The sequence below is a fragment of the Eumetopias jubatus genome, unplaced genomic scaffold (genome assembly GCF_037043125.1).
Source record: "Eumetopias jubatus isolate StellerSeaLion01/CBP00866 unplaced genomic scaffold, mEumJub1_p1.0 scaffold_4, whole genome shotgun sequence".
Taxonomy (NCBI): Eukaryota; Metazoa; Chordata; class Mammalia; order Carnivora; family Otariidae; genus Eumetopias; species Eumetopias jubatus.
The window spans coordinates 13,918,823-13,942,139 of NW_028274810.1; the positions used below are offsets into that span (position 1 = coordinate 13,918,823).

Genomic DNA, 23,317 nt, shown 5'->3' on the forward strand with positions numbered 1-23,317 from the left:
CATATTTTAATATGCTCTAATTTCCTTTTGGTCTTACTCTCAGCCCTTTATCTATTCTTGGCTATGTTATTCTCTGTGCATCAGTTTCTTTATCTGTAGTAATTTTTACTAGTTGTTAAGAGTAAATGAGTTAATATTTGTAAAATATTTGAGTAGTGCTTGGCACATAGTATTATATGAGCATTTAGTTAGTATTTCAATAAGAGAAATGGTGATTAAAGCTATGGGCATGCCATAAATCATTTGAGGAGACATGAGAGTTTGAGAAAATAAGAGGATCAATGATGAAGATTTAAGAAACTCTTTTATTTAATGACGGAGAAGGGAGGGATACACCTCCAAAAAAGACAGGAATAGACAAAAAAGTAGGAGGAAAACCAAGAAAGTATATTCCCAAATGCATCAAGAGTAAAGGAATAATTAAAAGTGCTGCTGAATACAGATCTGAATGAATGTGAGATAAACAGCATTAATTTCAACAGTTGAATGAGGGATTTAATGAGTACTGTGGATGCTGTGATGTATCTCCGGGACCTCCCTTGAGGAATAAAGGTCTTATTCCACCAGTTGCTGGGAGTGCTGCCAGCAGACATGTCTCAGCTATTAACCTCCTTGAGTAATTGCCTTGGCTAAAGAGATCCTCCTTGCCTAGGGTCATACACCTTTCCTTGGCAAAGCCTGCATTCCTACCGGGAAAAACTTTGAAAGCACATCGCATCTTAGAGGTCTATGTGGAATTGGCTAAGGCCTTTGTTGAGACTGGGCATCACAACTTAACTTCTCCCTTTTCCCAATTTTACTTCCTTTCCCTCCGTTCCCTAAATACTGATCCCTAATAAACTTCCTTTACACCAAAATACATTGAAAAAGTCTGCTTCACAGGGAAATCAATCTGTGACAAATGAGTTTCATTTATAGGACGAGATGATGGACATGAGAACTGAGAATGCGAAAGGTAAGAAATAAATGATAAAAACATGGAAGAAGCCAAGAATGGTCAAATTATTCAAGTAATTTGCTTTCACATATCGCAGGATGACCAAAACCAAGACAGTATAAAAGGCTCACCACCCTGCCCCTTTAGTATGGGAGATATTTGAAAGATAAATGCCAGTTACACATATAGAATTCTGTATCGCTGAGACTAACCTTTCTGTTGATGTATCAGGACATTAAGCTCTTTAATCAGGTACTGGCTCCTTAAAGAGTTGGAGGAATGAGTAACCAGAATTTTAAAAAAGACGAACATAATCTTTTGAATTGGCCACCTTATGCCAGCCTTCTAAATTTGAACAGTCAGTATGAGCCAGCTTACATTTTTATTGCCTATACCTGATAAAATGATCTTCTAAACCACTCCTCCCACAACTTCCTTCTAGCTCCAGCTGAACTAAAATGTCTACTCTTTAAGCCAGAGACTTAACCCGTTTCTCAAAAGAGATTCAACAACGTGAAATTAAGAGACTTCTGAAAAGAACTTCCCTGGAGATCCAAATGAAGATGCAAAAAAAAAAAAAAAATCTAAATGGAGAATGAAACTTTTGGAGAATTAAACGAATTAACCATATGACCATAAATAATTTTGACCGAGGAATGAGATAAGCCTGGGGTGGAGGAAAGGTTAAGACTATAAGCAAAGCTTCAAGAAAGAGGAAAAAAACGAAAACCCCAGAAAGCGGCAAGAAATACAGCGCTGGCTACACGCAGGCGTTCAAAAGGTTCACACACCACCAGTGCACAACGAGTCCAAAAGAGCCCTCCGACATCTTTTAAAGCACTGGCGGGAAAAAAAAACCTTACACTAGCGGCGAACACAGAAACAGAAAATTTACGAATGACCCCGGAAACATTTTATTTTGCGTAGGTATCTTGAGAATATTCTTTTGTGATTCGTTACTTGATCCGGAAGAAAAGATAGCAAACCTCACTTGCGATTGGGTCCTATCATAAGGGCGGTGCTTCAACGAGCCAGTCACCTTGGCAACCGGACGTGACGATCCCGGAAGCGGCTGACTGAGCTTTGCCCGGCTGGCGGCTTCGGTGGGCGGGGTCGGCCGAGCCCGTCCGGCACTGTCTTCTCCACGGACCCGGCACTGCTAGGGGCGGCGCCAGTAAGGCCACGCCTTCCGTGTTGACTCCGGATGGCTCTGGAGCAATGTCGTAGGCTCGCGGGGGCGGAGACTCGGGTCGCTCCTCTCAGAGGCTAGGGCCGGAGCGGCGTCTTCAGGCGCTTTGATTCTTCCGGTTTCTGGTGGCTGCGTCGCCTCTTTCCAAAGGCTGGGGATACGCCCTCTCTAGACCCGACTGTCGCCCTCCTTTCAGCATCGAACCTGTCTGAGTTGCGCCGGGACACCTCCAGCCCAACATTCTCTCGCTCAGGTTCTCGCCCTTTGGAGGACCTCGGCCCCCCATTGCCCACTTTTCTGGATGTGCTGGCCCCTCCCACCCCTCTAAAATGTCCAATAACCTACAGAGGGTCTTCCTGAAACCCGCAGAGGAAAAGTCAGGCAACGCCTCGCAGTGGTAAGTACCGGTTTCGAATCTCCCTCGACACACCTGCCCCTCGCCCGCCTCTTAGCAGGGTGCCGAGTCGGCCGTCGTTTCCGTACGCTCCCCCGCAGTGGGAGCGACTGCAGGGCTCGTCACTTGGGCCATTCAGCCCTCAGAGCGCGCCTCTCTTGGAAACGTAAAGCCTCTTCAGAGCCTGATGCAGGCAGCCTCGGCCCTGGCTCCGAAGGACTCCAGCGTCTCAAGTTTCGTAGGCGACAGAGTAGATCTCCACGGGAGAGGAAAATCAACATGGCCGACGCTCCTGTGTGACTAAAACCTTCTGGAAGATTCTCGCGCACTCGCAGAAAAACACGCAGAGCCCAGCACGGAATAGCAAGTGCAGCCCAGGTGGCGCTGGACCTTCAGTGAAAAAAGCTATCATTTAAGAGAGTTAGTGAAAAGGAAAGGAAAAATTTGTGTAGTTGATGAGTATATGAATTTAGAAACCGAAAAATTGACAGAGTGAGGGAATGGATTTTTTAAAATTTCAAATAATAGTTTTATATGCAAAGAAAGAAAAGTAGAGTAATTCTCATGTGAAATCGATCCTTTGGAACAGCGTGTTTGAAGCAGGTGTAATGAGAATGCCGTCTCTAATTGGATATCTCTGTAGAGGAACTCTGACATAGGGAGATCGTGGTGTTTCTTAAAAAGACTTAGTTGCACATTTACAAAATAGTTTATCACTAAGTCAGTTTTTTTTTCCCTAAAGGTTATGTTAGTCAAGATGAAATAAAATGGGAACAAAACTGTTAGAGAAGATCGAATATTTTAAGTTGTAGACTCCATGGTTAGCGGATGTATAATAAGTGATGAGAAAAAACTTAATGGGTCTCTGCGGAAGGAAAATGTGAAGAAAGCATGAAAATTGAGATGTAAAATTCATGGAAGAAGATTTATGTTTGAAGAACATCAGGCTGCCTAAATTTAATCCTAGCTTTGACATTTACTGTTCGTGAGGCCAAGTCCCCTTTCCAGTAAGTAAGAGTGCCTAGAGATGATTTTAAGGACTAAAAGAATGAATATATGTAAAATACTTAGTATACGAAAAAAGAAAAGCAGTACTTAAATGTTAGCTATTATTATTATGAGAATAAGAGCTTATTTCTGTACAAATTTTAGCCCAGGAAGTAGGTTTCTTTTAATTACAAGTAGATGCAAAACGGAATTGTAATAACGACTGAAAAAGCGCGCACAATATTTTGAGAAGAAATGATCACTAAATGCGGTGAGCCAAAACAATATTGAAGAACTGCGAAGAAAGAACCATTGCGTTTCAAATCGTAAAAAGAGTCAGCTTGTGTGTACGTACAACGTTTGTTGGTTTACTTTTGGTGAAAGCTGGGGGGCGGCGGGGGAGAGGCAGAGATGGTGCTCTGTATAGATAACGAAAAAGTAGAATTACTTTCTAATGGTTGTTCATTTCTTCTCCCTTGTTTTGGTATCTGGATATTCGATGCCATCTGACTTACCCTAACTTAACACAGTTTGTTTTAGGATTGCATTGTTTTTCAATATTAGAAATAAGGTAGGATAAGAACTTAACGTTTTTATTGTGTACTTTAATTCTTTTATCCAGTTTCTAAGCCTTTGGCTATCTGTACTTGGCATTTTTAAAAATACTACAAATTGAAATATATTTTGGTTACATTCATAAGTCATTGGAAATTCATTAACTCATTGGTTTATGCATTGTTTTCATCATCTTCAAATGCATTTATTTCTTCTTATCACTGATGTTTGACATCACATATTTGGAACATTTACCAGATGCTTTTCTGAAGCTATTTGACTCTTATTTTGGTTATTGCTTACATATTTGATTCTATTCTGTTTTGTAAGTAACAATCTGCATGATGTACAAGTATAACTTAAAAATCATTTGATTAATGTCAGCTCTTTAATTTATTGGAAGCTTGGTTTCCTTATTTTTATAATTTTGATGGTACTAAGTCATCTTCATAAACTTAAAATGAGTATATGATTTTATTTTCTATAGGTGCTTGGATTTTTCTTGAGTTACTGCTGCTTTCTTTTTACAAAGTTTTTCATTATTGCTTTACAGAATGTTTATTGTTTAATGTATCTCTATAATTCATCAAGGCATAAATTATAAGAATAAAACTTGTTCTTAGAGTGCAAAGGAAAAATGTGGAAGATATTTGTGATAGTAGGCATTCAGTTTATTTAGATTGGGGCTTTATTTGCAAAGAGCAAAGCCGGAGTTAGAATGGTACAGTAGAAAGAAGGTAAGGTTTGGAGTTACGGCAATCTAGGTTCCTATCCTATTTTACCAGTATTATCTGTATAGTTCAAATATTTGGTTAAAAAACATTCACTGAGTGCCTACATGATACACTGTGCTAAATGGAGACACTGACTAAAGAAGAGGATATGAACCATGCCCATGAAAAACTTTATAGTCTAGGGGGAGGTGATGTAATACACTTTTAAATAGTGTTATGCACAGGTTGCTGTGAAAGCACAGAGAAAGGAAATTGTAGGAAAGCTTTCTGGAGCACCTGAGTTCTGGAATGTGTCAGCTATCCAATTAAAGATGAATGCAGGCTGTGCCCAAAAAGGGAACTGGTAAATAAAGCACCGGTATGACTTATTACCAGGAGTCAGTATTTTTGTTTGATTCTGTACTACAAGCAGGATAGATAGATAGCTCTTAAGGGTTTGGTTTGCTCTGTTAGAGAGATTAGACTTCATCTAGTGAAGGTCATTCAGAGGATTTTAAGAAAAGGTTGTCATGTTCCCGTGTACATTTCAGATAACTGATGGCAGTGTGGATTTGGGGGTGAGGGATCAGGCATATAAAGATTGTATAAGTTGTCCTTTCAGAGATTTTGAGGGCCTGAACTAGCTGATGTAGAGTAAGGGTTGGATTCAAAGAAACACAGAAGGGAAAATAGGCAGATTTTGTCCGTGAATTAGCATGAAGAAAAGGGGACCAATTATAATGCCAGTTATCTGATAGATATTGGTAAATTGAAATGAGGAGAACACACCAAAAAAACGAAAAAACAACTGGAGAGGTATTTGAATTTGACACTCAGGCAGGGTCAGAGCTGAAATTAGAGATTTAAGTCATCAGCTTAGAGTTATTATAATAAAAGCCTGTGATGATACGTCTCACAATAATGAGAATTAGGATGTGACTGGCAACTGGCTTCTGTCTGCACTTAATCCTTTGTTCTTAAATGGGGAGCCAAAATGAGTGTCCTCAGCAGTGGGCTTGATTTGGTTAGAAACGTGATGTTTCATTATCAGTTTATTGTGCATTTAGTTTTGTACAGTGTGTTATATTATCTTTACTGTTTGGGGGTGTAAGAGACATTGACACGTATACCTTATAGGCTAACTGAAATCTGTTTCTCATTAATCACTTCATGCAGTTGGATTTTTTGGATCCTGTTATGTTTGGTTTATGCTAAAGTAAATTCAAGAAAGAGGATTGGATTGTTGAAGAGAGCATGTAATTCTGAATAAGTTATTTAATATTACTGAATCTCCAGCTCTAAAATCATAATGGTAATACCTACATTGCTGAGCTGTTTATCAGAATTAGAGTTAATGACAACTATTTACAATAATATATCTATTATGTATATAATATTATGTAGTATATATTATTGTATGTTATTACATTATATTGTGTATGTATATAATGTTAAATCATAGATAGATGGGAAAAAGGTCTAGCAGTTGAAAATATATATTTTGCAATAATATCTGCAAAATGTTCCTTAGCCTGTGAAATTTTTATCATTCCATTTCTTATATGTGAATGTTTTATGTCAATATTAGAATAATTAAAAATGTCAGAAGTTATATAAGTATGTTTAATATACTTTTTATGAAAATTTTCATGCTTTTTATTCAAGTTCTTATATTGTCAAAAAACTACCGGATTCACTTACTTATTCTTGGACACCAATTGTATATTTTATTAAAATATAACTAGCATATATTGGGAACTTATCATAATTCCAACCAGTTATTTCATTTACTTCTCATAGCAAGCCTTAACTGTCCCCATTTTGCAAATGAAGAAACAGATTCAAAGAAGTTAAGTAAATTTACTCTAATTAACTAACAATTGGAAGAGCCAAGATTAGAAGCCAAGATTAGAACTTTCTAATGTATTCTTTTTGCTTTTTTTTTAAAGTCTTAAACTGTTACTGTGTTTGCAGTGTAGTTCTCAGTTCAAACACCAACTGGTTTAAAGTAACTAGCACATTGATGATTTTTCTAAATTTTTAAGTAACCAAACCAGAGCATGGGATGCAGAATCTGATTCTAATTTTAGTTCTAACATTAGCTAGCAGAATTTGATTTTTAAGAAACAGAATCTTTATAAGATTTTAGTTATGGTTGCTCTCTTAAATGGAAGATCTCTTCTAGAGCTGAAAAAAAAAAGTATATTAGTTGAAGAAGTGTGAATTTCATCCTGATGTATTATTTCTCTCCTTAACATTCCAGTTTAATTTTTAGGACTCATTCCATTTGCTACTAGGAAATCATAGTGCTGTCTTTTTTTTGTTCTGTTTTGTTTTGTTTTAATGATGACTTGGAGGAGGAGTTAATTCAGCTAATATTGTTTACAATGTGCCAGTTGCTCTATTAGGTGTAGAGGATATACATATGAATTGGATAACCTACCCTTAAGGAATTTGTGGTCTCTGGTAGATTGTGTGAATCTCTATTGATATACTGTCATAGAAGAAGCTGTATTTTCCTTCGTTTTTTGGAGGGGAAAGAAAGAGAAGAGAGGAAAAATGACTAGACTTGAAAATAGTTTGTGCACTAAAAATGTTGTGCAATATAAATGTTTTCTGTACAGCAGAAACATAGAGGCCATATAATGAAGTATGTGACTGCAGTATCAGAAGCCTGTGTCCTTTGTTTAAAAAACATACCAATTAAAAATGTACATTCCCATATGCGAATAATTATAAAAGCATTATAAAAGTTCTGCATTATTGAAGTTTCTAATCTGTGAGCCAGTTGTTATTGACAGATTCATTGACAAAACTATGTAAATAAACAAAAGGAGACTAAAGAAAAGGTATTGAGATAGTTCAGTTAAAGTGGATATTTGAAAAAGCTCTCTTTTTTATATAAGTTTTTTGAGGGCCTACTATACTAGGTATTGGGAGAACAACTGCAAAGTAAATGATACAGTCTCTGTAAGAAAAACAAAATTTTACTTATTTTTGAGAAGACATTATATAGAAGGCATTATATAACTCCTAGCATTAGTGGCACCAGGGGGAGTACTTGGAGATTTTAAGTTGGAAGAAATTAATGTGAGTTTGAGGGACTTACAGATATTCATGGAGAAGATGGAGTTGATCCTCAATTTATAGCTATGTTTTAAATTGTTGGAGAAGAAAAAAAATAACCTGAAGAATACTTGGAGTAAATAATATACTTGGGATAATCAAGAATAGTAAAGAGACTTCTCTGGGAAGATCAGAGATTTTTAAGTTGAGAAGTTATAGATGGTACTGTTGTAGAGATTGGTCGGGTCTAGATTTTAGGTGATTTTCAAGTAAAGCTGAATTGGCAATGTTGAATCATTGGAACTTTGAGAAAGGAGGTAACAGGATGAAAACAGTGCTTCAGTCTGCCAGAGATATCATAATAGTTGCTGAAGTCAGAAAGACTAGTTTAAAAAGTCAAGCAAAATATAGGGGTGAGATAATGAGGTGATGCAGGTCTGATCTAGGTAGTAGAAGTGGCCATGGTGAAAGAGAAGAATGAGTAAGAGCTGTAAAAAGGAAAAAACTTTACAGACTCAGTGATTCATTCACTATGCATTTATTGAATGTTTACCCTTTGTAAGCATCTATACAGGTTGCTTTGGGTGAATCAAAGGTAAATAAGAAGGGTGATAAAGGTAAGTCAGAGATGACTAGGTGATTTTAAAACCTAAGTAACTTGGGAAATAGTAGTGCTGACATGACTGGATTACTGGATGGTAGGATTAGAGTACTAGTTTTCAGTAGAGAGTAACTTTAACTTTAAAGTCATGGTTTAAAAAATGTCATGGTATTAAAAGTGAAAATGTTTGGTAAGACAACACAAATATGGAACTGAGGTCAACGTTAGGGAATAGGAATAAAGGATATAACAGTGGGAGTCATTAATTGCTAAGGAAATAGTTGAAGCAATTGATGCAATAGTTGAAGTAGTTGGTACAGTCTTTAAGGAAGAATGTCTTGAAGGAGAAACAGGGTCAAGAGTTGTGCTTTGGGGAATAGTCATAATTGAATACTTAAAATGCAGAAAATGAATGAGAAGGGAAACATTAAGAAAAACAAGCGAATTGTGCACAGTGGAAATCATGTTAGGTAGAGGTTCACAATGCGCAATTAGCTAGCAATATCAGTTTCAGGACATTATCCTAGACAATGAGGATAAAGACAGATTTAACTGTGAGAACATATTTGGTAACCTTTGAGAATGAGATATAGTAGAATAATGGGAAAGAAAATAGACTGCAAAAGAGAGTGAATTTCTAGACAACTTTTTGGCATATCAGTGACCGGAAGTTGGTAGGTGGTCTTAATTGTGGTTCATGAACATCATCTACCAACTTCCTGTCACTGAATTTGGAACATAAGTCATAATCTTCTCTCTAATCCTATGTGACTTTAGCATCTATATGGATAATCTCTTTGTCATCTAGTCTTTCATCAGTACAAAGTTCTTTTTCTCCGGTGATCTTAGTCTCCATTCTGTCACTATCCATCCACTTCTGTAGTTCTTGTTGTCAGATGCAATTGCTGCATTTATGAAATTCTTGATTCAGGCATTCTCTTTTCTAAACACCAATTGTAGTATTTCTAGCTTACTTGTTTAAAAACCCCACTTTGACTATTTTTTAACTTTATCTGGCCCTCCAGTCCAATAATCACTTTATTTTCTGCTTATACTTTTGCCTTTTTTGTTCTCATTTTCTTCTCCTCCTGTTTAGATTTTATATTTCATCATTTTAATAATTTTTACCAATATCCTAAACTCTTTTGTTCCTCTTTGATTTTTTTTTTTTGCACCATTCTTCTGAAGCCACTCCAACCCTGGATAAACTCAGGGATTTACTTTTACTTTGCTTATACCCAGTGAAACAAGGAAAATCTCACAAAAGCACAGATTGGTCTCACTATAAATTCATAATAACTACCTATATCGTTGGGCCATCAGCATTGTCTGATGACTCTAATATTTTCTGAAGTCAACTTATTCTCTCTCAGACTGTTTCAAATCTTTTTGATTCTCCTCAAATCTCCATTTTTGCTCCTATTCTTAGCAGATGATGTTATGTCCTTTTCACTGGAAAATTAAAGCCATTAGATCAGAATTACCTCAAACTTCTGACATCAAAACTATAAACTTAACTGCAAATGTGGCTAACCTGTTCTTTCAGTGCCAATGGAAGAAGATACTTCTCCGCCTCTCTTTAAGGTTCAATTCCTTTACCTGTCTGCTGGTTCCCATTCCGTATATCTCCTTATCAAATCTTACACTTAATTAGCCCTCTTTATCCTCTTCCTCTTGATAACTCATATGAGCATTAATATATGCTCTGGTTTATCTAACCTTAAGAAAAGACAGATCCCTTCTTGACCCCATTTAGCCTCCATCTACTTGCCAGTCTTTATCTTCCCTTTTGCAGTCAAAGTTCATAAGAGTCATCCATACCTTCTATCTTAATATCCTTTCTTCATGTCAATTCCTCTGCAACTTTTTTTCTCCACCAAACTGTTTTTTTTAAAGCCATCAGTGACCCTCATGCAAGTTTACATTTTAATCTACATCCGACTTGGCCTGTCAGAAACTTTTAAAATAGACTTGCCCATTTTCTTGAAATTCTCTTCCTTTGGCTTCCATTGCATCAAAATCTCTTGGATTTCTTTCTGTTGCTCAAAGAAAATGGGAAGCTGCTGAAATATTTTAAGTAAGGAGGGGTCAGTTTTAATGTAATGAAAGCTTTTAAAGGGAGAGGATGTGGCTGAAGAAGAGACCAGTTATGAAACTACTATAATAGTCCAAGGCAGAGATACTGTTTCCTTGAATTAAAATGGAGAGAGATGGCTTGGAAAGAATTGAAAAGATAAAATCGGGAAATTTAGGAGTTAATACCAACAGGATTTTGTAATAGCTTAAATGTAGATGATTAGAAAGCAGGAAATTGCTTGTTCTGATTTAGGCATCTAAGATGGATGATATGCTATTTATCATACAGAAAGAAAAAAAAACTGGAAAAGGCCATGTTGAGTTTTAAGTGCATTTGAGTTTCTGAATGGAAATGTCATGAGTTAAGTTGGATATATATATAAGCCTGAATCTCAAAAGAGCTAAGATGCAAATCTTTTAATTGTTGCTGTATAAATGGTAATTTAATTGAAATTATTCACATAAATAATTGGGAAAAGCTTAAGAGTAGGAAGAGAATTCAGTCTAAGCTTTGGTGAATTCCAACATTTGAAGGTTGATTCAGGTAGAATGAGTTGACAAGGAAGACCAAGGAATCATTACGGAAGTAGGAGAATATCCTATCTAGGAAGGCTTGGGAAGAGAATGTTTTAAGAAAAAGAGCAGGCATTTTTGAGCTTGAGTATCCTTTTGAGTATCTCATCCAAATATAGTGTATCATTTATCTCACTTAGTGATAATTGCCTGTTTATATGTCCATATAACCAACAGTTTAAGTTCTTTTGGGGATTGTGGGTTGAACTAGCTTGGAGAAAAGCAAATATTTTCTGTAAAGGGCCAGATAGTAAATATTTCAGGCTGTGTGGGTCATGGGATCATTTCTGGTGTAACTACTCAACTCTGCCATTGTAGCATGAGAGCAGCCATATATAGTACATTAAAGATGAGTGTGACTATGTACTAATAAAACTTTATTTATGGATGCTGATATTTGAATCTCATAATTTTCACAGATAACAAAATACTATCCTTGTGACTTTTAAAAACCATTTAAAATAGGAAAAACATTCTTAGCTTGTGGGCTACACAAAAACAGGGAGGGAGCAGAATTTGGCCAACTGCTGTAATTTACTGATCCTTTTCCCATAGTTGAGCCTGGTGCCTGAACCGTAACAGACACTCAAGTAAATTTTTGTTGAATAAATAAAAGTTCAATAAGTTCAGGTCTTTTCTATGTTTTTTGGGGGGTGGGGAGGTAATTAAGGTAGGTTTTCTTTTAAGTCCTGAAAGCAAGAATTCATACGTTTATGTTCCTGCATCTCTTTAGGGATTAACTTTTAATTTGCTAAAAGTAAATTTAACATTTTGAAGCACAATCAAGTGGCCAGAAATGGTTTTAAGTATTTAAAAGGATATAATTATATTATTTTGGGTTGCAGAAAAGAAAAACTGAGTTCCAGGGCTTCCTAGAATGCATAGAATTTTTGGCTTTGATTTTTATTAATATGTAGGTTTAAAAACACCTGTGGGCAGTAAAATATACCTTTGCATCATTGAGAATTCTAATCATTATTATTATTATTTGTCTTGAATTTTTGTTTTCATTTGATCTTAATCATATAAGGTCATACTGTTGGTAGGACATGAACTCTGCATTTATGTTGCTAGAATTTAGCATGAGAGACAGTCTATAAGCAAGTGAACAAATAGATTAATATATATTGACAACTTGTGATGTGTACCATGAAGAAAATGAACAGGTGTAATATACACTAATTATGAAAGATGGGCAAAGATAGTTAAAATGGTCAGAGAATGTATCTCTTGGTTAGTATTACTTATGCTGAGACTTGAGTTATATGGATGGGAGAGGAGAGGAGTATCTAGGTAGAGAGAGCATGTGTGATTACTCTGAGTTCCATGAGAACTTGGTATTTTCCAGGAACTGAAAGGTGGTTTTAGGCATAAATAACTTGAAGTATCTTCATTGAAGAAATCTACAAATAATTGCTTACATAACAGAGATTGGTATATTTTGGATTTTTAAAAATCAGACAGTCTGTACTAAGATATAGCTCATAAGTATCAGGATCAAAATTGTCTAGGTTAAAAAAAAATGTCCCGTGTGTTCCACATTCATTGGAAACCATTTAGCTGAAGTGACGTTGCTGTTATGTATATGGAGTGACAGGCAGTTGGAACTAATGTGAATAATTCCCATACCAAGGGCTCTTTAGCACCAAACTTCAGATGTACTGAAACAATAAGTCAAAGAAGGAAATGGTTCCTACATGAGTAACTCCATTTAGTCTCTGAAAACGTGGCACACTAAGGTATCACCATAAGAGATGCCTTAAACAAAAGAAGGATGGCTGACAGTAGGACTTGCGAGTCATTGTCAGTGGGAAGAGCACAGCAGATTGGAAAGAGGGTAGAAAAGAGTGAGGGAAATAGAATAAGCATAAATGGAGGTGAAATGAGAATCCTGGGCAAATCAGAGTGAAGAAGGAGGACAGCAGGAAAGAATTCAAGTAAAAAAAAGAAGGGAGGATGCTAATAGTTTAAGAGGAAAATATTCTAATAGGCATAACTTTATACAGGGTAAAACCTTAGAAAAGTCTAATTTACCCGTTGCCTAATCATATGAGAAATTCTAAAAGCTGATCATACCTTTGATTATCTCTTCAAGTCTTTGTTTTGCAATATTTCACTTTGAAAACTCGAAGTGACAAATTATATACTTTTACCATATTTTATAAATTTTTATCTTTTTAAAATAATATTTGCAAATATTTGTTTTTAAATAAAATGTATATACCGTCTAGTATGTTGTATTGATTTACTCAATGTTCTTTTAAGTGTTTCAGGCTGCATGTACCAAGTAGTTCAGACGATTGGCTCGGATGGAAAAAATCTTCTGCAATTACTTCCAATTCCTAATTCTTCTGGAAATCTTATACCGCTAGTTCAATCTTCAGTCATGTCTGATGCTTTGAAAGGGAATACAGGAAGCCCAGTTCAAGTTACTTTTCAGACTCAGATTTCCAGCTCTTCCACAAGTGCATCAGTTCAATTGCCCATTTTTCAGCCAGCCAGTTCTTCAAACTATTTTCTTACAAGAACAGTAGATACAGCAGAAAAAGTTAGAGTTACTTCTGTGGGAACTGAACATTTTACCTCATCAGTTTCTAAAGTTCAGAGTCATGGTGTGAAAATTGATGGACTCACCATGCAAACATTTGCTGTTTCTCCCTCCTCAACACAAAATGATTCACCTTATATTTTAGTAAATACTCAGAGTCTTCCAATGACTGTGAAGTCTCCAGTTTTGCCTTCTGGGCATCACTTACAGATTCCTGCCCATGCTGAAGTGAAATCTGTACCAGCGTCTTCATTGCCTCCTTCAGTTCAGCAAAAGATACTTGCAACTGCAACCACAAGTACCTCAGGAACAGTTGAGGCTTCCCAAATACCAACCGTTATTTACGTATCTCCTGTAAATACAGTGAAAAATGTAGTTACCAAGAACTTTCAAAACATTTACCCAAAACCTGTTACAGAAATAGCAAAGCCAGTGATACTAAATACCACACAAATTCCAATGAATGTTGCTAAAGAGACACAATTAAAAGGTGGTCAGCATTCTCAAGCTGCTCCTGTGAAATGGATTTTTCAAGAAAATCTACAGCCTTGCACTCCATCTCTTGTTCCTGTTAAGTCTTCAAATAATGTGGCTTCAAAGATTTTAAAAACTTTTGTAGATAGGAAAAGTTTGGGAGATAATACTATAAATATGCCATCATTGAGTACTGTCAGTCCTAGTGGGACACAATCCAAAAGTATGCCTATTAAAGATAATGCCTTGGTTATGTTTAATGGGAAAGTCTATCTATTGGCTAAAAAGGGGACAGATGTTTTGCCATCACAAATTGACCAACAGAATTCTGTTTCTCCTGATATTCCACCAAGAAAAGATACATCACAAATAGTGAGTTCAAGTCCAGTCACAGAAATATCCAGAGAGGTTGTAAATATTGTTTTGGCTAAAAGTAAATCTTACCAGATGGAGACAAAATCACTTTCAAATACTCAGCCTGCTTCCATGATCAATCTAAGGGCAGAGAAGAATAAAAAAGTGGAGAAACCATCTCTTTCTACCCCAAACCCACATAATATGAATCAATCCATTAACTACTTAAAACAGAGTAAGACTCCATTCACAAAGCCAGACTTTCCAGATGGACTTAGTGCAGTACAAAATGCCCCCAGAAAAGGAAATATCATCCAGAGCATAGAGAAAATAAGTTCCTCTGTTGATGCAACAACTTTTACTTCACAACAGTGTGTTTTCAGAGACCAAGAACCAAAGGTAATTTTCCCATGTCAGGGTGTTCTTTTTATCTATCTATATAGAAAATTTTTCTTTCTTAATTCTCAAAGTTAGTTACCTATGATACCTTTTCCCCGCTCCTTTCCCATCCTCCACTCCATCACACAAATACCATACACACATGAATGCTTAATTAAGTCAAAGCTTTCATCTGAAGGAAATGTTTGAGGAGGATAATAGAGTGTTTTCTTAAATCATTTGGCATGCCAAATCTTTAAAACAAAATCAAACAAAAAACTCAGCAACAAGGTTTAGAAGAGTTGGTGAAAGATGATGTGAATTCACAGTTTGGTAAAATTCTGTGTGTGTATATATATATACATGTATACACAGATATATACATATGTACATACATATATTTACTAGATTAATGTTAGTATATGGAAAGATCAATATGCATCTAGGAGAGCTGGGTTTTTTGTTTGTTTTGTGATGGTAGGGAAATACTGGCAATTTTTTTTTAGGTAGATGGTAGAAGGGGTAGAATGGGGCTGATCAGTACCTTTCAGTCTGTGGAAATAGGATTTATCAACATCTTTTTTTTTTAGTAGACAAGTTGCCCTTTTTTTTTAAAACCCTTTCTGACTCTTCAATTCTTCAGCATATCCACATAGTTACCTTTCTGTTCTACTTAAGATATGTGTGTCTGTGCTAAGTATTTGTGCCCACTCTTTCCTTATGTAGAGATCTACTTAATAATGTCAGTGTTTCTCCCCTTCAGTACAGAATTCATTGAATTCTAGATATGTAAGGTGGTAAATCCTGAAGTATAAGATTGATTAAAGGCATAAGACTTTTCCAGAAGACTACAATTTCCAACTAATGTTTTAGATTATTTTTAACTTGTCATTAGTCTGTATTCTTATTTCAGTTTGAGAATCAACTATCTGTTAACCTTTCCAGTGCAAGAAAGCAAAATAAATGAGAAATTTTAAAGGAACAGTTTTAAGTTTGTACTCAGTTAAATTCATTTTTTCAAGTGTGGGTGGTAAGGCAAGGGTAATGCAAACCAACCATTTAGGACTTTAGAGCATGATGTTTTAAGTAAGATGAAATGAACACTTAGTTGCTAGTCTGATAAAATAGCTTAAGTAATTAGCAGTATTGTTTGTGTGTTTTGTTTTCCTAATTCCAGATCCAGAATGAGATGGCATCAACATTAGAAAAAGTTACTCAAGAAAGAAATGATAAGAACCATTCCAAAGGAGGAAGCAATAAGGCATCATATGTGAAGAGTGATGCAGAATTTAAAAAGATATTTGGTCTCACTAAAGATTTGAGAGTGTGTCTTACTCGGATTCCTGATCATTTGGGCTCTGGAGAAGGTTTTGATTCCTTTAGCAGTTTGGTGAAGAGTAATACTTACAAAGAGACTGAGTTGATAGTGAAGGAAGAAAAGAAAAAACAGGTAATAGATTTTTGGTGTCCTTTGTAGTTACTCCAAAGGTTCATGAATGCATTTTCTTGATTTGTTTTTTTAGTCTGTACGTTAATATGAATGATAGTTGTTATCAAATTTGCATATTTGTGTATATTATACCAAATCAGTGTTAAAGAGAACCATATATACAAAGGTAAAAATACATCCCCAGTTAAAGTTGTTGTATTGTTTCTATTCACCTGTTTATTTTTTTCATCAAAAAATTATAAGACAATGCCCATAACTTTTTAAACTACTTATCCTACTTTGAAGACCCTATCTAAAATAATCCAGCATGATCTGATGAGTACTGGGTGTTAAACACAACTAATGAATAATTGAACACTACACCAAAAACTAATGATGTACTATATGTTGGCTAATTGAACTTAAAAAAATTAATAAAATTAAATTATCCAGATGTAGGGAAAATATAAGCATGTAGATGTTCATTGCAGTATTACCTTAATACATTTTAAGAACTCTACTTGGTCGATCATGATGAAAAATCCCTACAACTTTGCCTATTGGTATTCTACTTAAAAATATATCATTATACTGCTTAATATCCTGAACTTTAGATCAGACACCAGTGAACCTTTCCCAATGAAAATCTTCCATATGTGCTTACTGTGGGAAAGGAAGCACAAAATTAAGTCAATTATTTTTCTCAAGTTCTTTACAAATGGCTGTTATGTTTTGGTGATAGATCAATATATCTAATACTTAAGCAAGAAAATGTGAATTAAGCAATTTCTTCTCTGTGAATATCATTAGGACATTGCTATTCATTTTTGTACTGTACAGTGCTAAACAATTTTTTGCTGTAGTTCTCAGTATATTTTGTTGAGTTGAATTTAGTAAGTATCTGTTACCTGCAGGATCCTGTTAAATTTGAGAGCACACTGTCTATGTGGCAATAATTTATTTTTCTTTTGGAATCTTACTCAACATAACAACAGGGTTTTGATAAGAAAAGAAAAGCAAAAACCGTTAAGAAGATGGATCACACAAAGAAGAGAAAAACTGAGAGTGTTTATAACACAGCTATAAATGGAGGAACTAATGTCAACAATTCCCAACTCGTCAACAGTATTTTACCAACTTCAGATGTATCATGCCATAACATTCTCACAAGCCGCAACAAAACCAGAGAAGAAAAGAGAACTGAGGTTGAACACTATACCCCTGAGAACCAGGAAAAAGGCACATTGAGTTCAAATGCAGCTTTTGAACAAAGTCATTCTTTTAATAAAAATTATACTGAAGATATTTTCCCCATGACGCCACCAGAGTTAGAAGAAACCATTCGAGATGAAAAAATAAGAAGACTTAAGCAGGTGCTGAGAGAGAAAGAAGCAGCTCTTGAAGAAATGCGTAAGAAGATGCACCAAAAATAATAAAATGTTGCTATACTTAAAGACTGCAGTGAAATAGCTGTTTTTTTATATACTTTTGCATTAAGTTAATTATAGATGCATTCTGAAAGTGTCGAATATGAAACTTGTTTTTCCATCAGTTAATGATTGAATTTTGTTTAAGGACTGCAAAAAAGGTTGATTTCACACGTGACTTGTGAATAATCTACATGGGGTATCTAAATCTTTGTCTAGATACCTTTTTTTGGAAGGAAAAATTTTCTATTTTTCTATTATTTTAATTAGAATTCCCAAAGTTTGAGTATTTGTGCAAGGGTTTTTTTTTTTTTTATTGTTTGCATCTTTAGCTGAACTGCTCAGGTGTTATTCCAACAGTAGATAATTATTGTATACTACTGAAATTATACAATGCAAGGGAGGAAGTCAGCTCTAAATTTAGCCTTGCCGATGGGCTTATAAATGTACTCAGTCTGTATCCATGATACCATTGTTGTAAATTTTTGTTATTTCATGAAAAAAATGTATTCTAGCAGTATTATTTAAAAATTCAAACATTTCTCAGAGTGAGGGACACTTGTGGCTTTTACAAAGTAGTTTTATATAATCCCAAATGGGTTTTAGAATCCAGGCTATATAATGTATTGGTTGCTTAAAGTGGTATGTTATTATTCCTAGGTAAATACTTTTTCTTCTTGATCCTCCTCCTCCTCCTCTTTTTCTTCTCATACTCCTCCTTTTTTGAAATATGTACATATGTAACTGTGTGAAAAGTAAATCTGAACAATGGCCACATTTAATACTTTTTAAAATTGTAAAATATACCTTTTCTTAGTGGAGGCAAACATTTTTCTGTCTAATTATGTTTGATTCAGAAAGTTTGGGAGTTGTGTGGGGATAGGGATTAATGGGAAGAAGGAAAAGTTTACCAAAGAAAAAAAGAAAGAAAAAGACAAATCTCCAGAAGTAAGGTCACATAAAACCTATACACATTGAGAAGGGAGTATAGAGCAAATGCAGACTGATCAACTAAATTCTCGTGCCTTTTATTTTTTTCTAGTAATAACAGTTTTATTGAGGTAATTCACTTACCATGAATTTACCCTTTAAAAGTGTACAATTCAGTGGTTTTTATTCATAGAATTGTGCAACCATTAACATGACCTAATTTTAGTACATTTTCATCACTTCCCAAAGAACCTCATACCCATTAGCTGTCGCTCCCCAGACCCTCCACCCCCCAGCCCTAGGCAACCATTAATATAGTTTATGTCTCTAGGGACTTGTGGAAATTCATAAGCAGGGCGCCTGGGTGGCTCAGTCGTTAAGTCGTTAAGCGTCTGCCTTTGGCTCAGGTCATGATCCCAGGGTCCTGGGATCGAGCCCTGCATTGGGCTCCCTCCTCTCCCACTCCCCCTGCTTGTGTCCCCTCTCTCGCTATGTCTCTCTCTGTCAAATGAATAAAATCTTTTAAAAAAAATTCATAAGCATAGTAGGAATTATTCAGTATGTTTTCTTATGTGATTGGCTTCTTTCGCTTAGTTTAATGTTTTCAAGGCTTATTGGTGCTGTAGCATGTAATAGTACTTCTTTTTTTAAATTGCTGAATAATATTCCATTGTATGAATATACCATACTTTGTTTTCCATTCATCTGTTATGGACATTTGGGTTGTTTACACTTCTAGGATATAATGTTGCTATGAATGTTTGGGTATAAATTTTTATGTGGACCTGTGAGTGTATACTTAGAAGTGTAATTGTTGGGTCATATCCTAACTCTGTTTAACGTTTTGTGGAACTGCCAAACTATACATAGGTGTTTCTTACCCTCCTCCAGCAAAATGGATCTTGTCAAGGACACCAGTGACTTCCTTGTTTCTAGATCTAGCAGTTGTTTTAATTTATCTATCAAGGGAAATACAATTTCATGAATCTTTGCCTCCTTTGAAAATTTTTAAAACATTTTGTTAAAGAAGCAGTACTTGTGCATTGTAGAAAATTTAAAAATACAACAAGCTAAAGTATTAAAAATTGAAGCTTCATATTCTCACCACACTATAAAATACTGATGTTGGGGCTTGGAGATACGTAATTACCTCTTTCATTAGGTTTATTTGCAGGTATCTTATGGTTTTCAGTGCAGTTATAAATGGGGTTGATTCCTTAATTTCTCTTTCTATTCCTTCATTATTGGTGTATAGAAGTGTAGCACATTTCTGTATGTTGTTTTTGTATTCTGTGACTTTACTGAATTTGTCTATCAGTTCTAGCAGTTTTCTGGTGGAGTCTTTGGGGTTTTCTATATAGAGTATTAAGTTATCTGCAAATAGTGAAGGTTTGACTTCTTCCTTGACAATTTGGATGCCTTTTATTTCATTTTGTTGTCTGATTGCTGTGGCTAGGACTTCCAGTACTATGTTAAATAACTGTGGTGAGAGTGGACATCCCTGTCTTGTTCCTGACCAAAGAGGAGAAGCTCAGGTTTTCCCCATTGAGGAGGATATTAGCTGTGGGGTTTTTGTAAATGGCCTTTATTATGTTGAGGTATATTCTCTCTAAACCTACTTTATCGAGGGCTTTTATCCTTTCTTTTATTAATGTGGTGTATCACATTGATTGATTTGTGAATATTGAACCACCCTTGCAAACCAGGAATAAATCCCACTTTATCACAGAGAATGATTCTTTGAATGTGCTGTTGGATTCTGTTTGCTAGTATTTTATTGAGAATTTTTACATCCATGTTCATCAAGGATATTGGCCTATACTTTTTTTTTGTCATTTATTTATCTGGTTTTGGTTTCAGGGTAATGCTGGCCTCATAAAATGAATTTGGACTTTTTCCTTTTTTATTTTTTGGAATAGTTTGAGAAGAATAGGTTATTAACTCTTTAAATGTTTGGTAGGGATCTCCTTTGAAGCCATCTGGCCTTGGACTTGTATTTGTTGGGAGATTTTTGATTATTGATTCAATTTCTTTCTGGTTATAGGTCTGTTCAAGTTTTCTGTTTCTTCCCATTTCAGTTTTGGTAGTTTATATGTTTCTAGGAATTTATCCATTTCTTCCAGGTTGTCCAGTTTATTGGCATACAGTTTTTCATAATCTCTTAAAATTTTTTTGTATTTCTGTCATGTTGGTTGTTATGTCTCTTCTCTCACTTGTGGTTTTATTTATTTGGGTCCTTTCTTCTTTTTGATAAGTCTAGCTAGAGGTTTATCAACTTTTTTTTTAAAGAACCATTTCCTGGTTTCACTGATGTGTGCTATTTTTGTTTTTGTTTTTGTGGGGGTTTTTTTGTTTGTTTTTTCTATATCATTTATTTCTGCTCTATTATTTCCTTCTGGCTTTAGGCTTCATTTGTTGTTCTTTTTCTAGCTCCTTTAGGTTGGAGATACATAATTTAAGGCTGTTAGTAAATAGATAATTTGAAATCATAGGTCTGAGTAACATCACTTAACACATCAAATAATATCACTTAAGATGGTATAAACAGAGGGTAATATTGTGGGCTCATGTCTGAGTACATTTAAAGGTTGAGAAAAGGACAATCATGAATTTTGAGGATTGGAAAAAGTGAGTATTAAGTGAATTGTATTTATAAATCCTTGAATAGTGTCTGACACACAGTGTTCATTAAATAAAATAAATTCAACTAAAATCACCCTGATACATTGCATTCACCTTCCATTTCATTTCATTTTCTTACCTGTTTATTTTAGTCTACATTCTCCTTTGATTTTTCTGCTTTATATTAAGGTTTTGTTGATCATGAAATAATTAAGCACCTACATTTTTTCTGATATTATATACCATTATGCTGAAATGTGGCTTGAATCCTTTACAGCAAAATCCCCAGTTTGTCTAAACTGATGGTCTCAAGCTCTTACTTTCTCATTCAGAAATTCACTCAAATTAGTGTTTTCTCTTTACCACTCCACTGAAACTGTTTGTTTCCAATGTTAAAATTTGCTAAATCCAATGTCAGTTCCTAGTCTCTATCTTACTTGACCTGTTATCATGTTTGCTATCATATTTGCTAAATCTAATGTCAGTTCTTAGTCTCTATCTTACTTGACCTGTCAGTAGCATTTGACAATTCTTAAAAGTCTGTCAGTGAAATGTGTATTTCACTCTGCATCAAAAGCACCATATTCTTGTTTTACTACTTCCTTATTTAAGGCTGCTCCTGTCTCTTTGGCTGATTCCTCACCTTCTCCATGATTTCTTATATGGCTCAGGGCTTGTATGTCTTTATTGTACATCTATACTCATGTTGACCTGGTCTAGTTCCTTTTTTTTCTCTAAATTTTTTATTGTTATGTTAAACACCATTACATCATTAGTTTTTGATGTAGTGTTCCATGATTCATTGTGCATAACACCCAGTGCTCCATGCAGAATGTGCCCTCTTTAATACCCATCACCAGGCTAACCCATCCCCCCCCACCCTCCCCTCTAGAACCCTCAGTTTGTTTTTCAGAGTCCATCGTCTCTCATGGTTCGTCTCCCCTTCCGATTTACTCCCCTTCATTATTCCTCTCCTGCTATCTTTTTTTTCTTCCTTAGCATATATTGCATTATTTGTTTTAGAGGTACAGATCTGTGATTCAACAGTCTTACACAATTCACAGCGCTCACCATAGCACACACCCTCCCCAATGTCTGTCACCCCGCCACCCCATCCCTCCCACCCCACTACCACTCCAGCAACCCTCAGTTTGTTTCCTGAGATTAAGAATTCCTCATATCAGTGAGGTCATATGATACATGTCTTTCTCTGATTGACTTATTTCACTCAGCATAATACCCTCCAGTTCCATCCAGGTCGTTGCAAATGGCAAGATCTCATTCCTTTTGATGGCTGCATAATATTCCATTGTGTCTATATATACCACATTTTCTTTATCCATTCATCTGTCGATGGACATCTTGGCTATTTCCACAGTTTGGCTGTTGTGGACATTGCTGCTATAAACATTGGGGGTGCACGTACCCCTTTGGATCCCTACATTTGTATCTTGGGGGTAAATACCCAGTTGTGCAATTGCTGGATTGTATGGTTGCTCTATTTTCAACTGTTTGAGGAACCTCCATACTGTTTTCCAGAGGGGTTGCACCAGCTTGCATTCCCACCAACAGTGTAGGAGGGTTCCCCTTTCTCCACATCCCCACCAACATCTGTTGTTTCCTGACTTGTTAATTTTAGCCATTCTGACTGGTGTGAGGTGGGATCTCATGGAGGTTTTGATTTCGATTTCCCTGGTGCCGAACAATGTTGAGCACTTTTTCATGTGTCTGTTGGCCATTTGAATGTCTTCTTTGGAAAAATGTCTGTTCATGTCTTCTGCCCATTTCTTGATTGGATTATTTGTTCTTTGGGTGTTGACTTGGATAAGTTCTTTATAGATTTTGGATACTAGCCCTTTATCTGATATGTCATTTGCAAATATTTTTTCCCATTCTGTCGGTTGTCTTTTGGTTTTGTGGACTGTTTCTTTTGCTGTGCAAAAGCTTTTTATCTTGAAATCCCAACAGTTCGTTTTTGCCCTTGCTTCCCTTGCCTTTGGCGATGTTTCTAGGAAGAAGTTGCTGTGGCTGAGGTCAAAGAGGTTGCTACCTGTGTTCTCCTTT

The 23,317-nt window shown here is 35.7% G+C and overlaps 1 protein-coding gene across 2 annotated transcripts; it reads left to right on the forward strand.

Moving 5' to 3' along the window:
* Positions 1 to 2,026: 2,026 nt before the first annotated feature.
* Positions 2,027 to 21,353, forward strand: LRIF1 (ligand dependent nuclear receptor interacting factor 1). 2 transcript variants are annotated; one of them, XM_028102150.2, is made up of 4 exons: positions 2,027 to 2,523; positions 13,357 to 14,866; positions 16,023 to 16,295; positions 17,270 to 21,353. In XM_028102150.2, exons 1-4 carry the CDS (start codon positions 2,456 to 2,458, stop codon positions 17,705 to 17,707), a joined length of 2,289 nt encoding a protein of 762 aa, XP_027957951.1. In that variant the 5' UTR covers positions 2,027 to 2,455; the 3' UTR covers positions 17,708 to 21,353. The 2 variants fall into 2 exon arrangements, with proteins under 2 accessions (XP_027957951.1, XP_027957952.1); XM_028102151.2 differs by lacking the exon at positions 13,357 to 14,866 and having other exon boundaries at positions 2,436 to 2,523.
* The last annotated feature ends 1,964 nt before the right edge of the window (positions 21,354 to 23,317 follow it).